The 21,699-nt window shown below is 36.4% G+C and overlaps 1 protein-coding gene across 1 annotated transcript in view; it reads left to right on the forward strand.

The window, feature by feature from the left end:
- Positions 1 to 21,699, forward strand: part of LOC127987694 (uncharacterized) — a 2,462,016-nt gene that overhangs the window by 735,768 nt on the left and 1,704,549 nt on the right. The window contains exon 77 of the mRNA XM_052590053.1: positions 13,155 to 13,328. Within this exon, the coding sequence (XP_052446013.1) occupies positions 13,155 to 13,328 (174 nt within the window). The remainder of the gene's footprint in view (positions 1 to 13,154; positions 13,329 to 21,699) is intronic.

A 21,699-nucleotide genomic window follows, 5' to 3' on the forward strand; every position in this document is an offset into this window, starting at 1 on the left:
AAAAAATAGTTCAGTACATCAAGCAGAAATTAGAGTCTAATCTGTCTCCAGAGAGATCCATCAATCTGTTCTACTGTCTGAATGAACTGAACGACCAAACTCTGGTGAAAGACATTCAGACCCACCTTAGCAAAGGAAGTCTCTCATCTGCTGATCTTTCACCTGCCCAGTGGTCTGCTTTGGTCTTTGTGTTGTTGACATCAGAAGAGGAGCTGGAGGAGTTTGAGCTTCAGAAATTCAAGAAATCAGACGAGTGTCTCATTAGATTATCAGCGGTTATCAAATCCTGCAAAAGAGCTCTGTAAGTTATTTAATATATCTTGTCATGTTTTGTTCTCATGCTAAAATTGCATTAATCTACATTGATACTAGGGGTGAAACGGTTCAACTTTTTCACGGTTCGGTTTGTATAACGGTTTTATGTTCACGGTTACGGTACAGTTCGGTATGTGCTAAGCTTATGGAAAAATTATACTTTCAAACAAAAGTAACGAAAATAAGAATATTCTAACTACAAACAACAGAACAAATTAATACAATGGATAGATAGATACAAATAAAATAAACAGTCATTTGCAAGGCAAGTTTATTTATATAGCACATTTCATACACAATGGTAATTCATAAAATACAGTAAAATAATCATGAAGAACAAACAAAACAAATTTTAAAACTTAAATTATTTAAAATTGGACTTATTTAAATTGAATTTATAACAGTTAGAGATAGAAAATGATTTTACATAAAATTCAGTTAATATGTAAAATACAGTGCAATCAGTTCGGACATTGCACAGTGCTCATTCAATAAATGCACAGCTAAACTGAACTGAGTTTTAAGTCTAGATTTAAATGTAACTAGTGTATTAGCACATTTGATCTCTTCTGGAAGCTGATGCCAACTGCGGGCAGCATACTAACTAAAGGCGGACTCCCCTTGTTTTGTGTGAACCCTTGGTATTTCTAACTCACTCAGTCCTAATGATCTGAGTGCTCTGTTAGGTTTATATTCAGTGAATATATCTGCAATGTATTTCGGTCCTAGGTCACTGAGTGGCGGAATATGACGCAAGGCGCAGTGCAAGTGTGTTTGCTAGTTTCAGTCCGGCGCCATTCGCATTTTCCCGTCCAGCGCCACACAGTGCGTGTTGACTTTGCTTATTACACACATGGATGTGCATCACACAAATATGCCACATATTAAAAACAAAAGGATTACAGTGAAAATAATGTTATTGTGTAATAAATATACATAAATATAAAAATGTAATGGTGGATAGTCATTGCGTGTATTTGGGGAAGTCGTGGCCTAGTGGTTAGAGAGTTTGACTCCTAACCCTAGGGTTGTGAGTTTGAATCTCGGGCTGGCAATAACATGACTTAGGTGTCCTTGAGCAAGGCATCGAACCCCCAACTGCTCCCCGGTGCGCCGCAGCATAAATGGCTGCCCACTGCTCCGTGTGTGTGTGTGTGTGTGTGTGTGTGTGTGTGTGTGTGTGTGTGTGTGTGTGTGTGTGTGTGTGTGTGTGTGTGTGTGTGTGTGTCTGTCTGTCTGTCTGTCTTCACTGCTGTGTGTGTGTGTGCACTTTGGATGGGTTAAATGCAGAGCACGGATTCTGAGTATGGGTCATCATACTTGGCAAAAAAAAAGAAAGGTATTAGAATTAGGCTACCTATTTGCAATTCAGCCTATTACTACTTATAATGATGAATAAAATTGGCAAATTAATTGAACGATCATGCCAATACACACACACATACGTTTTCCATCGTTAAAATAGCAAAACTGGATTTGGACACGCCCTGAGTGCACCTGCGCCATGCGCTTTACACTTTGCATTTAGATAGGTAAAATAGGGCCCATAGACAAGTAAAAGTACTTTCAAATCAATCCTAAATGTAACTGGAAGCCAGTGTAAGAACCTGGGGACTTGTGTAATATGCTCAGATTTTCGGAGCAGAATATTGAGAGGAGCGTCAATCCATGAGGAGAGTGAAACATGCGTGCTGAACACTGCCATATAATAATATTATTATTATTATTATTATATGTACCCTGTCTTTTTTGCTCACATTTTTGGCCATTTTTCGCTTTGATAATTTGCAGATGTCGGTGCATACCTACACTGAACAAAATTATAAACGCAACACTATTGTTTTTGCCCCCATTTGTCATGAGCTGAACTCAGAAATCTAAGACTTTTTCTGTGTACACAAAAGGCCTATTTCTCACAAATATTGTTCACAAATCTGTCTTAATCTGTGTTAGTGAGCACTTCTCCTTTGCTGAGAACCAGTCAGTATCTGGTGTGACCACCATTTGCCTCATGCAGTGCTACACATCTCCTTCTGATAACTTTCCGCTATCCCGTCAACTTTATTTTACTAACTTACTGCATGCAGAAGGTGACCCAGCTGACCTCATCAGAAAAAAACTCAACAGTATATGCAGTTCAACTTCTTAAACTACTGCTTTAAAGAAGATATACTCTTGCATAACCTCAATGCATAAATTAACCTCCACATCTCCACTTCAAGAAACTCATCAAGATAGAGCAGCACTTTTAAATATATAACTCATTGCCATTAATGATATAAGCCTATTATTAACTTACATTTTATTGTTTTATTCAAGCGTGCTAGTTTGTTTTATGTAGGAAATTTGAACCAATACAATTCTAATATATATGCAGTATATTTACTGTTAATCTAAAAATAATTCGTATAAATTGATTTTTTGTATTTAACAAATGTATTTCATGTGTCGAACCTTGTGATTTTATTTATTTCTCTTTTAGGCTAAATGATTGTGGCTTAACTGACAAAAGCTGTCCAGCTCTGGCTTCAGTTCTTGGATCAGATACCAATCTGAAGGAGCTGAACATGAACAATAATAATCTGCAGGATTATGGAGTGAAGCTACTCTGCACTGGCCTGGATAATATAAACTGCAAATTAGAGATACTGAGGTAAGTTTTGTGACAATCATTAGTGTTTTGTTAATTTAAATTTTGAAAATTTGCAGGCTTTAATTCCAGCATAAACTCTACATTCCAGGGCCCTCATTTTTTTTAACAGTGCATACAAACAAATGTGTGTGTAATGAGTGCATAAGAACAGTCTCATGCAAAGTGTGGGATCTACCAACTGGTACTTTAAGGGTGCTTTCACACTAGCACTTTGGTGCGCACCCGGGGTCGATTGACGTCAGAATTCAGTTCGTTTGGATGATGTGAACACTGTCTTCCGTACTCTGATGCGCACCCGCGAACCGTACCCAAGTCCGCTTAAAAACGGTGGTCTGGGGTACACTTCATGTGAACTCTGGACAAATTATTTGATGAAAATGTGTGTTTGTGTGTGTGTTTCACTCACTTTCCTGATGAGCGTGACTGACGCGCTGCAAGCAGAGAGCTGTACATCTCATTTATGTTCGCCTTCAATGTTCTTTAGAGCCTTTTCAGTACATTCGTAAGACAGACGCAAGTGCCGTTATGTACCGAAGCTTTATCAACAAAACGAACAGTTCAAAAACGTAATACATAAAAATGCAGAGAGTAATGTTATGCATTTGCCGCCTTCTCCTGCGCTGTCGTTACCAAGCAACGGGGTAAACAGCTGCTGGCTTGATGACGCAAGCGGACCGCGGTTCGGACTCAAATATTATAATATGAACACAGTCCAGCGGGGGCAGGGGGAGGGAGGAGCAACCGAACTCGGGTTCGGACCAGGCAAGTGAACCAAGTGATAACCGACCAATCAATATAATTCAACCCCCGTGACCTGCAAGACATTTTGCTGTGGAGAACATAATTTTATGAAAACCGTTAACAAAGGCATCAGTAAAGTGTTAAAGTTTGTTAATACACTTTTGTGTGATTCTCAGAATGGAACATTGATGAATCATGATGAAATACAAATTGGATCTAAACATTCATGTTCAGAATTATTAAACCCCCCCCCCCCCCCCAAAAAAAAAATCCAAAAAATCACCAATAAACTCTGCCTTTAAGTGTTTAGAAGCTTTGGTCACCTCTCTACTACAGTCTTGGTCCACTCCTCACCTGAAAAAGCTTCCAGATCACTGATAACCTTTGGTTTTCATATAACTACTGCTTTCTTCAAATTCAAGCAGATATTTTCAATGAGAATTAAATCTGGAGACTGAACAAGCCACTCAAGTACATTTTATGACTGATCCCTGAACCAAGCAGAAGTATATTTGGATGTGTACTTTGGGATGACTTTCCTGCAGGAAAGTCCATTTATCATCAGCTTCAGTCTTTGCACCAAAGGCATCATAATTCTTGTCAAGATGGCCTGATACTTCAAAGAATCCATGATCTCCTTCATACAGTCATGATTTCCACTTCCTGCTACAGTAAAACACCCCCATAACAGAACTGATCCACCAAGTTTGACGATGGAGAGGGTGTTCTTCTGCTTATGAGCTTTGCCTTATTTGCAGCAGACATACCGTTGATCCATGGGTCCAAAAAGTTTCAGATTGGTCACATCACTCCATAAAACATTCTTCAAGAGCTCCACAGGTCTACACAAATAAATTTTAGCAAGTTCAAGTCTGCCTTTTGTTCTTCTTGATCAAGAATGGTATTCTCCAAGATGTCTCAACATGAAGGCCATACTTGTCTAGTGTTCTTCTACACACTGCATTGAAATAGTTTTCCTCCTTTCATCGGGTCATCTTGCAAGTCTTTGGCTGTACATTGCAGGTTTTTCTTCAACACCCTAAAAAAGTTTTCTGGTACAACACACTTTAAGATAAGGAATAAGGCTGAGAGTTTTTAATGTCTTGGAAATCTTCTTACAGCTTTTACAGACTTTCTAAAGAAATACAATTATTTATTCTCTATAACTTTTGTGAGATCTCTTTTGACTTCCATTTGTGTGTGTGTGTGTGTGTGTGTGTGACACCTCAAGCTAATTCTGTTTTTATTAGAGTTTCTAAAGACATAATTGTGTTTTTAGACCATTTTATTCTCCACCATGCAAATAAGAGATACTCCACTCCAAAATGAAAATTTACCCCCATGTCGTTGCAAACCCGTTAAAGCTTTGTTCGTCGTTGGAACACAATTGAAGATATTTTGGATGAAAACCTGGAGGCTTTAGACTGCCAAGTAAAAGAGCAATGTTGAATAACATTATATAAGATTATATATTGACATTATGACTTTTAATATATTACTTTTGAAACCAGTGAACTGTTATAGATACGATTTTTATTTTATCCTGGATCTTCAGAAAAGCTTGTATTTGTAAAGTGCTACAATCTCTGAGGGGTTGAGTAATTTTAATTGCAACTGTAGGTTATAATTGTGGAAAATTTAAAAACATAAAAATTTAATATTTGCATTTGTTGTAGATTGCGTTCACCAATATATAACTTTACCCAGCTTTACTGTGAAAAGAGTCCATTCAGGTCAAAAATACTGTAGTGCATCTACATCTGCTTTTTATTTTCTTCATTCTAGAACATGTACTTGTGTAACAATCTGTGTTCTAAGGAAGAATAACATATTTTTTAATAGACTTTCAGACTGCAGTATCAGTGAAGAAGGTTATAAAGCTCTGTCTTCAGCTCTGAGATCAAACCCTTCACACCTGATAGAGCTGGATCTCACAGGAAATGATCCTGGAGAATCAGGAGTGAAGCTGCTCAGTCATTTACTACAGGATCCAAACTGTCAACTCAACACACTGAGGTGAGACGTGATATATATATATATATATATATATATATATATATATATATATATATATATATATATATATATATATATATGTGTGTGTGTGTGTGTGTGTGTGTGTGTGTGTGTGTGTGTGTGTTATGTTATATTATATTATATTAAAGTGTATTATAGAATAATATATTATTTCACTAATTCAGCCAGGTACACAATTTGTTGTTGAAAATGATCAAACATGAAAGATCAAATGCTGCAGCTGCTGTTGTTTTGATGATAAATGTCAGCACAGTTTAGTTGTGTTAAAAAGTTACAGGTTCATCAGACTTTTTGGGTCACTAGATGTGCTGGTGTTCAGTAATTTGGTGCCTCAATAGTTAACATTTATGATTGTGCTATTGTGGACATTTCTCATGAAACATATTCCGTGTAATTTATTATCCTGATTGTTGGATAAATGTTACTGAATGCATTGTACATTAATTACCATCAAGCTCAGATTCACAACACTGTAGATCTACTACAGCAGATCTATCACGGACTACAAACATGTGATGTGTGTCAGGAGAGGATCAGTAATAACACACACACACACACACACACAGATGTCTGAACCTGCAGTTTCTCTCATAATGAGCAGAATTACATCAACACATACAGGGTTTCCCACACATTGATTTATTTGTGGCGGGCCGCCACAATATAAAAACTGACCGCCACAAATAGATTTTCCAAAAGGCTTTGACTTCATTGAATAAATATGAGCACTACACGTTTCAAAATCAATAATCGGTGGGAGTTTTTTTTATATCACTGTATTTCAGAAGGTAACTGACTGTATTCAGAAAATTTTCAATGTCATTTTCATTTCATCTTGCATGTAATGCCTGATAAAGCAGCATTTGTGAGCGTTCCTTAAAAATCTTCAGATTTTTAAGAATCATAAGCTTTTGCCCCTGAGTTTCTTTTAAATTTACTTTTGACTTTTCTTTCTTAAAAAAAAAGTATATGTAAATGTTCAACTGTTTAAACTTGAACTAGAGTTTTTTTTATTACAAACAATGTTTGATAATCTTTAAATGTTTTGTGATGTAATGCACATTGAATTGATTCCAGCTTCATCTTCTCTTCTGCAGGTTTTTGGGTCCTGCTGCAGATGAAGGCTGTCAGTATGTGACTGGAATTGTGGGTAAAAACCCATTACTCCTGAGAGAGTTGAATCTGACTGGACGTGAACTAGGAGACACAGGAGTGAATCAGATCTCTGCTCTACTGCAGGATAAACACTGTACACTCAACACACTGAAGTGAGTATCTTGCATCATTTCACATGTTACATGACCAGTAATGTTACAGTCGTCTATTTTAATTCTCATTTGAGTCTGACTCACGTTATAAAGCTTGGAAGAGCCAGGACATTTTTAATATAACTCTGATTATATTTGTCTGAAAGAAGAAATTCATATACATCTAGGATGTCTTAGGGGTGAGTAGATCATGGGGTAATTTTCATTTTTGGGTGAACTATCCCTTTAAGTGCACAGGGGTTGGAGAAAATAATATGAACACATTAGAAATATCCAGTATTTTATTAATGTGTTTACTGTCGTTTGCCTTTAATACAGATTACAACCTTCTTAGAATAGATTCATACAACTTTTGACTTACCTTCAGTTAAATTTTGTTTCTAACTTCTGCTGTGACTGCTGAATGTGTTCATGTTTACTGACTACAAACTGAGGATTGAAGACTAATTGAAAAAAAAAAACAGTATATGTGTATGCGTGTGTCTGTGTTTAAATGTAATTTCATAAAGGCAGGGTCAGTCTGGTTTCCACTGGTTTCTGGGACAACTGCCAGGGTTTTTTGGCCAACTGTGTCTCTGAGTTTATGTTAGAGGAGGTTATGAATGAAGCTGGAGTTTCTCTGAGTCTGGAGTGCATCAGTGGTGAGGATCATTTCATAAAGTTAAAGACATGAATAATAATAGCTCAGAACTCACTTTCAGACAGCAGCGAGTGTTTGAACTTCTGTTTGAGATCTGATGTGGATTATGATCACCTTACAAGGCAGAAATATTAATAAGTGATAAGGTCTATGCACTTAACATTACCATAGTAAACATGGTAAGACCGCTTGAAGAAATCAGAGTCAGCTTCTCATTCAGACGATCACAATAGTGTATTATTTAATGTAGTGTATAGCAACATGTTTTATCTGTCCTAACTCATCTATGCTCAATGTAAATCTTTAACAAAGCATGCAAACAAACGTTTGCTTTTATCATGTTTGTTTTGTGATCGCGCTGGTTCCAGTGACTTATCTATTATTAGTTTTCTGATTACTTCTTTGTTGGTGAAATGATGGAGTTGTGTGACGTTGTTCCAGAGAGGCGTGTAAAGGGTGTTTTAATGAAGCGCTGAGGAGTTTCTGACCCGACGGTGGAAACACAGCGTGATTCTGGGCTCGGTGCTACAGGTCTGAATAATTATGAGACACTGACACGACATCGAAGTATTATAGTCCTTTGCCACGTCACAAAACTGTGTTTTATACAATTAAAATTAATGAATGCTAACATTGTCTTCTATGAAGTGCAACACACACACACCTTTACACACACACACTTTAAAAACTATCTTCCCATCACCCTCACTGACCGTTACCAGTGATGCGCGGGTCAATGTATAAACAACCCGCACCCGACCGATGTTTTAAACTAACCCACCCACAACTCGGACTGCAAGAAAAGAAAGAGAAAATATTGTACCCGACCCGCTTCCTGACCCGCATTTTTTAAAAATAGTAAATGCTCATCGTAGCCTCATTGGGCCATAGATGTAGGAACTAGGGGTGCAGCCAAACAACAAAAAAAACTTAATATATTCTAATTTTGTCAAGAATTATTAAAAAAAATTGTCAATAAGCTCATCATTTGTACACAAATATTCTAGTCTGGCTATGTCTATTTTGATGTTTCTGCAAGTTCAGCAGACCGTGAGGTTCGGGTTTGTTCTGATCAGAGCTCGTGAGCGGAGAGCACATTTCTGAATATTCACTCATTCTGTGGGGTCTAGCTCAACCCAGAATGCCCTGCTGGTTCCAAAATACGTGAAATAAGAGCTGTCTCTGACTAATTATTATTTTTTTTTTTTCTAGTCGACTAGTAGTTGTTCATTTAAGCCATTCGTGGACAAATCACCCCTTTATATTAATTTAATTACTTAAATATGCTATAGCCTACAGGATAATAAGTGTTATGACCGCACACATAAAGCTTGCCACAATAACTGGTTAAAGTAATGATTATGAACAGAGGTGGAAAGAGTACAAAAATATTCTACTCAAGTAAAAGTACCATTACATGAATGATATTTTACTCAAGTACAAGTAAAAGTACCAGTCTAAAAATCTACTCAAGTAAAAGTAAAAAGTAGCTTGTTTAAAATTTACTCAGAGTAAAAATTACTTAGTTACATTTTAACAGAGGGAGGGAGTCAAAAATGGGACAGGCCAAGGGTGTCAAACTCAGTTCCTGGAGGGCCACAGTCCTGCACAGTTCAGATATAACCCTAATTAAACACACCTGATCCAGCTAATCTAATCATTTAGGTTTATTTGAAAACTACATGATATGTGTGCTGGAGCAGGGTTAGAACTAAACTCTAATTAAAGAAATCAGTTATTTAGAATAATAAGATATTTGGGCTGTTACCAGGCAAATCAGTATCAACAAACTCATCTTTTCAATGCAGACAAAATGCAGAAGCTTCATCGGAAGTGGCATTTAGATGTATTTACACACTGTTTTAGTGCAGGACAAGAATGCATTTAACCTGCAGTTACAAATGCATGAATAATGTTTTGATATACAATACATAAAATGTTGAATACTCATTTGAAATGATAATAAATAAATTATTTAAAAAAAAAATCAAAAGATACTTTAATTGTGAACTTAAAATGGCCAGTATGTGTCAGCAAGTCACTGTTAATAAGAGAGTCACTGCGATTGATCCAAATCATTTAAACGGTTGATTCATTCAGAAACGAAACACTGTCATGTTGCTCAGAGATGCAAAACTGTGCTTTGCTGGCTATGTTTGGAATTATTTTTTGTTGTAAAAATAGAGCAAAAACAGGCAATATGGTATCTAAAAAGCAAGTCTCTTAATTAACTTGTCTACTGATCTGTTGTAAAATATGTATATATATATATATATATATATATATATATATATATATATATATATATATATATATATATATATATAATCATGATGATTTTTGGAGGAAAAGACGGCATTCTTTGTGATTTTGATTTACTATATGAAAATTATATATGTACATTTTCTGCCCCTATATCTTCAATTTTGTGATCAGTTTAAATGCATTTTAACAGACTGAATCACACAGTGAAAGAACGCACTGTAAATGCGCGCGCACATTGTTAAAACAACAATGATATTATAGCAGACGATATATCCCAGATAAATCGCACACTCCGCACCAGTCTTTTTGCCTAATTTGTGCAAAACCTCTTGCTAAAATGTCAAAGCTTCATTTTAACCACCAATGCAACGTTGCAATTATTTAGCTTACCTCTACATGCTTGCGAAGGGTTGATGTCGAGATTTTATAAGCTGCTAGTTTGGTGTCTCTAGGTAAGCACAGCTTACACTGCATAGAGCATAAATATGGCCAGGGGTTCACTTTGTTTCCTTCGAGTTCAACTTCAGAATATGACTGGGTTTCGTTTTCAGAGGTGTCTGCACCACTAACGCCTGTTTTGTCCGTCTGCATCTTTCTTGTGATTTTAGTGCCAGTTTGTTCTCCTGCCCATTATTTACTGACGTAGTTTGCAGGGAGCGAATTATAATTATTATTATTATTATTTTTTTTTTTACTCAGTAATTAATGTGTTTTAAAATGTAGCGAAGTACAATACTTCAAACAAAATATACTTAAGTAAAAGTAAAATTACAGATTAAAAAAATTACTTTAAAAAGTAGAAGTACACTAAAAAGCTACTCAATTACAGTAACGCGAGTAAATGTAATTCGTTACTTTCCACCTCTGATTATGAATGTGTCTAAATTAGCAAGGAGACATTTAATTGTTTAGTAATAAACTGGTGTTTTCTGTGTCGCTGCAAAGATGAAGTTGACGATGTGGACTCGTCATGAACGCCAGAGAGAAATGCACATTTCATATGGATTACATAATCAGAGAGTAGCCTATTTATTTTGGTTTGAATATTTTCATTTAAAAGTAGTCATTTCAAGCTTTCTGTAATATATAGCCTATATTTCTCAAATCTGTGAGGCACAAGCTGAGTTTCGGCGTCCTCCAGTTAACATCAATGCAAGTGATCGTTCCAGCACCTCATTACATTGTCTGCTATATATTTGCTTCTTATTTATTAAATACGGGCAACTGATTGATAAAACATTGATCAAAATTAAGATTCACAAAAGTCTTTAAAAGAGCTTTCTATAAAACAAAACTTAATGAAGTAGTCAAATTCATGTTTTACCAAAAACAGCGTCTTCACCTTTTCTCTTGCTGCCTCCATCTCTACCTGCAGACTGAGCTTGTGTGTCATCTTCACCAGTTATTCTGCCAATAAAGTGTAGGCCTATGGATTTAAAATTTTTGTCTAGTACTATATAACTTACAAAGGTTTAATTGGCATATTTATATCAAACGACCCGACCGACCGCAACCCAAATATCATTAAAAATGATGACTCGTAACCGCAGGCACCCACTCATTTTGGATCAACCTTGCATCACTGACTGTTAACTTGTTTTTTGCACTATATATATATATATGTATTTTTTATGTTCATATTTTTTTGTATAGTTAATCTGTCTATATTCTGTACTGTCTATTTTACTTGTAAAGTTAGTTGTTGTGTGATCTAAACATTTGAAAGTTGTAATGAGTGTTTCTTGTTGCTCATACAGCAGGTCAAATACACAACCCAATATCCAATAATTTCAGTTAATACCAAAAATACACAAACGATTCTCTTTTATCCAGTGGGAAAGAACTGTTTTCATTGTGTTTATTAATAGGACACAACAGCATAGTATCAGACATAACTACTTAAGTTTACTTAAGTTTAAACATATTTGACAACGTATTACCTACACAAAAACAAGGAAATCAACTAATGGCCAAGACTGCAGACCTCACGCTCTCTCACCCTCACGTTCTCTGCGCATAACGGGTTACAAACATATTTTGAGTGCTGGTGCTTGAGTGTAAGCGATTTAAGGTCGCGACTCTTGTCCCACATATAGCAGGCTTCGTTCAGTGATTGAAACAAATATTATTAATATTAATTGAAGTTTTACAGCATATAGGACTGACATTGAATGCTCCGAGCGAGCTGTGCTGTGGTAAACATGAAACTTTTCCTTGACATGAAACGATAAATAATCAAACCTCGGTTCCATTGCTTGACATAACTATCTGAAGCCTGCCCCATCCGCGATACTGATGGGTCTCATGTCCTTACAAATGAACGAAATTAATTTATCTGTTATGGCCTTTTGTCGTGTTGCACTTGCAGACAAAGAGCTTGTGGCGGGCGATGCAAAGTAACGTTACGTGTCAAGACGTGACTGTTTAGCTGGAGTTCCACACATTATGCCATGCTCATTTGGGTGCACATTTTTGAGATGTGACCTCATGTTGCTAGTGGTCGAATGGTATGCTAACTGTATCTTAAATAGCTTGCATACAACTTTATCTCGCGGATCAACAATTTTACCTTGCTTTCTCTACTGCGGTCGAGTTGGGCTCTGCACTTCCATGAAGACGCGTCAACTTTCAGCAGTGATGCTGTGCCAGACAATAGGAGTCATGTGACCTTTCCCTGAACCCTCAGGCGCCCACTCGCAAAGCAGACGCCACGCCTCTACTAAAGCGGGCGTTTTTTTCCACTTTTTTTTTTATTCGAATATTAATTTTCACCTTCGAAATTGGTTTTTTTAAAACTATTCCAATATATATTCGAATTTAGAATATTCGTTGACAGCCCTACTACACACACAGACAAACCTACAGTTTTATTTAGATGTGCAAAGTTGAATCTGCAGAGCGAATGCATTTACGTTGTAGTGATGTGCAGACCAGAATCAAGCACAAATTGTACATAAATCATGAGAAGTGTAAATTATTTGATTAAATGAACAACTTATTTGTTTTTCTGTTTTGAAGACCAAATTGTGGAAAATTATCCAAAGGTGTTCAGACACTGTTCCTCTGTTTTTTGTTTTATCAAGACATTGTGACTTTATTAAATAGTTTTCTTCTATCTTCTCTCTTTCTCTCAATGTAGATTAAGACACTGTTATTTAATAGATGAAGGTTGTTCTGCTGTGACTTCATGAACATAACGTGTCTGATTCATTGTGTTTTCTCTTTCTGTCTTCAGTCTGTGTGGATGCAGTATTACAGAGAAACAGTGTCTCATCCTGACTTCAGCTCTGAAATCAAACCCATCACACCTGAGAGAACTGAAGCTGAGCAGGAATCAAATAAAAAACACAGGACTGAATCACTTATGTGACGTACTGAAGGATTCACGCTGTAAACTGGAGAGATTGAGGTCAGTAACATTCACAGACAAGAATCAAAATGATGAAAATCACTTTGTTTAACTCTTATGTGCTGTTCAAGGTCTTTTGAGACCCCAAATGATGTTTGCTGAAATAAAAACAAATGTTCCCTTTATCTAAATGACATGAGACTTTGTACGGTTGTCAACACTTGATAGATCTACAAATAGAAAATTAAATTGGATTGATATCTGGTTGTGTGTTACTGTTAATAAAGTCCCTCTCTGGAGACCCAAATTGAAATGAATGAGGAAATGATCAAATCAATACTTTTTCTTCTTAATTTATCAAATAAAATCAATAAATCCACCATAATTCAGACCACAAAATACACAAAGATGAAGTGGCAACCCTTCCACACGTTCACAAAGCAGAACGATTACACTCACATACACTCCCAAAAAACAACCATAGACATCAATTGGAGACTGTAAAAATGTTGATTTTGTTGTTACATCATTTGTCAAAATGTCTGAAGAGGTGACAACCAGAACTATTAATTTATTTTTATAAATATAAAAAATATCATAAATCCTTAAACTACACAAATTGGAGTAAAAACATTAAACGAACAGCACATAAGAGTTGAACAAAACACTTTATACTCAATATCTCATGATGAATGTGTTCACATTATATTTGTGAAAGATTCTTCATCTTAATGATTTGTTTGTAAGATGATATCTCTTCCTCTGTTTGTCTCTTTCTAGTCTTCAGTTCTGTGACATTACAGATGTTTCTTCTTTAACTCAGTCTTTGACAAACACAAAAGCTCTGCAGTTTCTAAAACAGCTTGATCTGAGACTCAATAAGATTAGAGACTCAAAGCAGAAGCTCATTGATGTGCTACGAGACTCAAACTGTGAACTGAGGTGAGTAAACTTCACTTTGCGATATTAAAGAGATTCATTTACCTCTGATATCTGAACAAATATATACTTTCAGATATTAGTGAAAAGAGTTGATCAAGTGATCATCAAGCTTTATTTCAAAGGGTTTGTGTCTGAATGAAATGTAAAGTTGATAAAAATGTTGAACACAAAGGAGGAAAGAGAAGAAAAGCAGACTGTCACAGCTTTCTACAGCAACAGCTGCTTTATTAATGAGATCAGTAATAGTGAATCATTAGAGTTTGAAATAGATTTGTTCAGATTGTAGGAAAACGCTGGTAAAATCAGAGCAGATTCAGCTTCAGCTCACAGTCGTCCAGCATCACATGATCAATGTCTCTGTCTCTTGTGTGTTTTTACTTTGACAAGCAACACGTCACATTACTTTACACTTACTTTCTGTAAGAGATAATGTACCTCCAGCCGCTTGTTATCACAGAATAAACCCGACAGGGTGATCAGGACTTGTGTCCTCCTGAAGAGACTTATTCTGTGATAACATCCGGCTGCATCTGCATTATCACACTTATTATATGCTTTCTTGACACACAAGTGAAGAATTAGACACAATTTAGATTCAGCTAAACACTTCTGGTCAGTTAGCAACAACTTGAACAACAAGACGCACTTTGAACAATGTCTCCTCAAGTCTACTATTAACAGGAATCTCATGCAGTTTGGTTTGAGGGTAAATCCAGTCAGTAACTGAGCCACAAGCTAATAGCAGTTGTGTTTGAATGAAACGAGTGAGAGCGCGGTGCTGTGATACGAGAGAAGTCAAAGAAACGCTCGACTCAAGTACCGTATGACTGTGTGTTATTCTGCTGCTAATGACACACACCTAATGAATAACACACCTCCGAATGTCACCACTGACCAATCAGAATCCAGTATTCCAGCGAGCTGTGCAATCATTTCACTTATTTACTGAGACCAATACAAACATGTTTAAACTAGAGACAAACAGCTTTAACTAGTGACACATTTAACTGAAAGATTTGTGTTTTGAGACTAAATCACATTTGTGTTTGTTCCTTGTCATTTATTATATTTGGTGTAAACTCGTTAGTGTGTGTTTCTCTTTATATTGACTCAACACGAGTCACACAAACAGACTAATGTTCAAAAGTATTTAAAACACAAATATAGTTTTAGAAATATCTATGTAAATCTAACATTTTATACTCTGAAGAAGCTGTAATTAAAAATTGTAAATGATATTTCTCTCTCTCTTCTCTTCCACCTTACAGTGTTGATTAAGGTTTATTTTCATGAGTCTCTGAAAGAGTTAAATCACCAGAAGCTGATGAATGCTGTGTATCATAAAGTGAAGTGATCTTGAGAGGAGCAGTAAACATCAGCTGAAGATCCACAGAAGAGCTTCACTACTGTGTCTATGAGGAGAAATAAATGTGTGATAAATGTGTAAATGTGATCCATACAGGTGAAGAGACTCAGACTTTACAATCAAATAATGCAGCATGTGTGTTAGAAACATGATATTGAATGATTAATGTTGCTTTAGTATTCAAGCAGATGATCATTGTGTTTAATGTAAAGCTGGAACAGAGGAGGAAGAAGCTCAGATGAGTCTGTCTGGCTCTTCAGTTTAATAATATTTCTATTAAACTCATTCATAATGATTCAGATGTATAAATGTGATTGTCAAGAGCAGCACTTACATGTGTCAAAAGATATAAAGCAAATCTACAATGTGTGAAACTTATCTCATGTTTTCTGCACATTGTTATTCTATTTTACTTTATATTTAGTTGTGTGTCTGTTGTTAATGTACAGATATCCAGTATATAGTCTTTGTTCTGTGGATGGAGTCTCTCTTTCATCAAATCAACTAAACATTTTCACAAGTTAACAGCATTTGTGTCTTTCACTCTCCTCTAAATCCTCAAACACATTTAGTCTTTTTAACACTTTTATATTTTCATGTTAATAAAATGCCACATACAGTTAAAAACAAGTGAAAAGTTTACTTGTCTGTTTTAAGTATTATTAAACAGTTTTAAATATAGGCTAACTTGTAGACATGAAACATAAAGCATAAATAGCTAATGCATAATAACAGAAATCTTCCCATTGTATGTACAGCAGGTATTTTTATTTATTTATTATATTTGTATTTTTTCTCAGTTAATATATTTCTAAAGGTGCTGTACTTTCTTAATTGCGCCGCATGAGTAGTTGTTGGTCAGAGATGTTTTGGAGCAGAAGATCTGCAGGATTCTGGAGGTTCATCGAGTGGAAAGTTGATAGTTAGGTAAAGTGCTTCTGTCGTTCTCTAACATTCAGATCTGTAAAGTAAGGTGGAAAGGACACAGCTCTGATACAGAGTCATTCTAGTGTTGGACCTCCACATATTGTTCAGTGTTAAAAAGCTGTTTCTGCTCTTGCTAATGCGTCTCTTGATGTCATTGTCTGTCCTCCATCATGTCAAACAGTTCGCGCAAAGCTGTTCAAAAGATTCAGTTTCCTTAAACCCCACCTTTCGGTAGCATACTGTGTTCTGATTGGTCAACTAACATAGTCAGGTTTGATTGGTTGTTCTGCACACACCTCCACGGTAAACTATGCGTTAGCATCTGTTTGGGGTGAATTATGTCTTATTCCTCTCATCCCGAAGCAAACAGTAAGATAAAAAACTTGAACAGTCTCGCTGCTTTTTCTTCTGTCTGGGTGTATTCAAGCCGCGCGCTTCAGTTTGAATCTGAATAGAGCGTTCAGCGCGGGGGCGTGGTCACATTAGATATAATGAAGGGAGACGTGAAAGATTAGACATCACGTTGTTATCATATGGATTACTTTAGCACAGAATATCTGTTTTCGGCAGCACTTGTTTAGTTTTAAAGAAGACATGTCAAGCTTTCTATAGATATCTCTCTCATGTCTCTTCGTTGAGTATTCACGGAGTTACACTTCATTTTAATGACGTGTTTGTAAATGAAGATCAGCGCCGACTTTTTCGGGGTTATCAGAAAGAAAATGACTCATAACGCGTATCCGCGTTAATCGACTCCAGAGGGTTTTAACATATAACTGTTAGTGCTAGCACGACATACTGATAAAACACTTGGGAGAAAACAAACACATAACTTCATAATCATACTTCACGTTGTGATTCGGAGATGCTTGTTGGTCTAAATAAAGTTGGTAATGAACCCTCTTTTATGGCCAAATGCTTTGAAAATCCCGCCTTGAACTCACCGAGATTAGAAAATCGGTCATCAGTGAAATGCCATTGGTTCTTCTGATCTTCATTCTTTGGCAGTGAAAATAAAACAAACTTGCCTTTACAATTAAAAACACACTGTCTCCTCGACATGATGCTATCACACCAACCAGAGCGTCTGTGTGTGTGTGTGTGTGTGTGTTGGGGGGGTGGGGCAGGTCAGAGTTCCGTTTCTCCCAACACGGTAGGCGGAGATTATTATGCAAAGTGCTCCTAGTGACGTACATAGAGATGGGCAAAAGATTTGAAATCTATAACGACTCGTTTCAGCGATTCTGAGTCAACTCCTTACTTTAGAAGCCAATAACTTTATAAATCGTGTACTTTTTGGTTTAATTACTTTGCACATTGTTTACACTGATGGACAGCTACATTATACACTGTAATACAGGTAATTTTCTTTTTCCCATCTGTGTGGCTCTTTAAGTTTAAAAATTACATGACATTAAAAATTACATTTCCAGTTGCCTTAAATTATCTCAGTTATCTTATATTTATTTCTCAACTTATAATTAGAGGGTACTTCACTCAAAATTTTCTCTATTTTTCAACTCATATAATGTGGGAAATGCCCTCAAATAAAGTCTATTGTTGTCCATCCTAAACCTAACCACAGGCTCTACTCTTCACCACAACGGTAACACTACAAAAACAACATAATAGAAACCTTTGTAAGTTCTGACATAACACAACATTTAAGTACTAATTTAAGTCCCTCTATGTTAATCTTCTGTAAAACACACAAAATAACACTTAATTTCTACATTTATTTTCCTTGTTTTCTGATGCAAAGCATGCTGGGAACTTGAAAACGCAATAATTTTAAGTTCACCTAACTACAACAATTTTGAGTTTACAGAACTTATTTAAATTAAGTCCAATGAACTTTCATTATTATTTGAGTGCAATTAACTAATTTCATTTGATTAATTTCACTGTTCGGTTTTACAGTGGATAACATTATAATGAGGACACTATTATAATAAAACGCTGTGAATGTTTAGAGTTTAGTTGTGGTGTTTCTGCTCGTTGTTGTGTTGAAGAACGCTTCCACAAAAGGAGTTCATTCAGAGACACACAGACACATTCACTTCTGCGTTCAGGGGATTCTGTGCAGATAGATATAAGTCCAGTTTTCTAATTGAGGGGGGTGGGGGGGTCCAGGACCCCCCATAAGCATCAAGGGACCCCCCCATAAGGCCCAAAAAAATGACTTTGGGGGGGTCCCCTGATTTTTCATTAAAACTAAAATAGAAACAATATTTGACATAGCCCTATCTATTTTTTTTATCAAAGTATTGCGCTGCCGCTCCCATAAAAAGCTCCTTCAAATTAGATGTGCGTCTGAAAATACGCTCAAGTGCGCCACACGCTGTTTTCTGAAGGAATTTACAGACTGCGGGAGCAACATCGCTGTGTGATTGGCTGACAGAGTGATCCTTCCTCATTATTTTACCTCACGATGACGGTAAGATAATATTTCTTTGTTTTATGATTGTTTAGTACACCTAATTTACTGCTACTGAATAAGTGTTTATTCTAGAATCGGACAGTCACTTTTATTATAATCTTGGTCTGTCAATAGTTGTTGTTTTTTTATCTTATGATGCTAGCTCACTATCGGATTGCTAGTTGTAATTAGCCATGTAACGTAATTCTGAGAAAAAAAGCTAGCGTTGCATCCATTCTAAATTAAACAAATAATTTTAAATCTATAGCCATAACTGCTCATAAACAGTGTTAATTTAATTAAGGACATTATTACTGATGAAAATATGAAAGGGTTGTGTAACTACATTCAAGATAAATTAGTTAAATGAAATAAAATGCCTACATGTGCACTGTTCAAAGTTTATCACCATTAATAATAACCTTAATAAGTAGCATGATTATCCTATAGTGCTTTCTAAAATATATTAGCAGTAACGACAACAAATATAATATTACAACTTACATCTTACGTTATTTTCAGATATGGACAAGGGAAAGAAGAGAAGAGCCATCACTGACTTTTTTGAAGGGTAAGCCTGTTTATTATTATTATTATTATTATTTTAATTTCAAAATTCTTCTGGATTTGTATTTTAATTTCTGCTCTTTAAAAGTGACTTGGTGTGTCCCAGGCTTAAGACACTTAATCAAAAAAATATATGTAAGGAAAACACTTTGAAACATCAGATTGATGTGACAGGAGAAGGTGAGACAGAAAACATGTTTTTTGGATTTGGTTGAGCTGGAGGAAGGAACAACTGCTGATGCCATATACAAAGCTCTCAAAAAGAGTCTCCTGGAAGCTGACCTGGATGATGCATTCCTCAAGTCTCATCTGATTTGCATAACAACAGATGGGGCATCTGTGATGACTGAAAGACAGAGTGGTCTTATCACAAGGCTGAAGAAAGACTATCCTTTGCTGGAGAGTATCCACTGTCTTGCTCACAGGCTTGAGTTATCAGTAAGTGATGCACTAAAGTCAGTCACAGGTTGCAATCACTTTGAGATATTTATTTCAAAGCTGTATTCACTGTACCATCAATCCCCAAAGAATGCCAGACAACTTTCAGAGGCAGCTTGTCAAGTTAACAACTGCCTACTTAAGATTGGTCACATTTTTACCATCCGCTGGGTAGCAAGTAGTTTTGTGACTTTACAAGCTGTTCGGAGAGACTTCCCTGCTCTGGTTGCACAAATGAAAAAAGGAGCTGATGATGGATCTCGCTCTGATATAGAAAGAAAGAAATTCAGTGGCCTTCTGAATCGCCTCACATGCACTGGCTTTGTTAATGACCTGGCAACCATTAAAGATGTGCTACGTGAACTTCACAGTCTGTCCCTAAAACTTCAGGTAGGTACAGTGTTTTTCTTCAGATTAAGTGTGAACAAGACCGTTAAATTGAGGAATATGTCAAATCTATCTATCTATCTATCTATCTATCTATCTATCTATCTATCTATCTATCTATCTATCTATCTATCAATCTATCTATCTATCTATCTATCTATCTATCAAAATACTTCAAACTTTTTCAAGCCAACTTCAAAGTTGATCTAGTTTAGATTTGTCTTTTTTTAATTTTTCAGAACAGAAGCACTTCTCTTATGGAGGCCACACGAGAAATAAAGATGACAATTGAGGTGTTGAAGGCTTTCAAGATCACCCCAGGGAAGTCAATGGAGAAAGCAGCGGAAGCTGTTAAAAGTAGGAGAATTCAAACAAGTGCCCTTACGTTCAAGCAAGGAAAATGTAAATAGATTCCTATTCCTCCAAGCCATCATCGACAGTCTCTCTTCACGAATGCCTGACACAAATCTTACAAAGATTATAACACCACTGGATCCCCTAAACTGGCCAAAATCCAGGGAGTCTCTTATTCTCTTTGGGGAGAAAGAGATCCATGACCTGGCAAAGATGCTTGAAGTACCAAGTAGGGAGGCAGTTGAGGACTTCAGAAATTGGAAGCTCAACAATTATCAGAATGGGAAGGTCCTCAAAGGTTGTTGACTGCTAGCAAAACATACCTGGCAAGTTCTTCTGAATGTGAAAGAGGCTTCTCTGTCCTCAATGCCACTGCCACAGATGCAAGGAATCGCCTTCAAGTCAGGAGCCTCTCTGCAGTACTTTTCCTCTCAAGATGTTTGACGCTTACCCGTATATTCAGTCTTGACTTAGGGAGAAACATTGTCTGTCAACTGCCAGTAAAACAGGGAGACGAGACAAATCTGCTGAGAAAATCAGGCCACTGTGGGTTGTTCTAAATGAAAACAAATAATTATTAGATCGAATACATTAACACTACAGAGTTAACACCATTGCTTACATTCTGACTCTTACAGTTTTCATTGTAACGCAAGTACCTGATGGGTTTATGATTGCCATCAATATACCACATAGCATTGGGAAAAGGCACAGTGTACTGACAGTGTGTGTCAGGTCCCAGGGTCTTTAATGTGAGTTACCATCTGTCCCCAAAAAGATGTAAATGATCACGTGATCAATGCATCAGTGTTTGCTTTGGTCTGAAGTACTTCAGGAAATGTTGTAAGAAGATCCGGGTCCTTCTGTATCCAGATGAGCTCGTAGTGTGCAGTGTGTTCATATACACTCCATACTCACTCTTAGATCTGTCTTTGAGAAAGTGATGTTTTCTATTGATTTGATATCTCTGAATTGGCTCTGTAATTGGTATAATACATATTTACCTGACTGATAATAAATTGAGACATTTG

This window comes from Carassius gibelio, chromosome B22 (genome assembly GCF_023724105.1).
Source record: "Carassius gibelio isolate Cgi1373 ecotype wild population from Czech Republic chromosome B22, carGib1.2-hapl.c, whole genome shotgun sequence".
Classification (NCBI taxonomy): Eukaryota; Metazoa; Chordata; class Actinopteri; order Cypriniformes; family Cyprinidae; genus Carassius; species Carassius gibelio.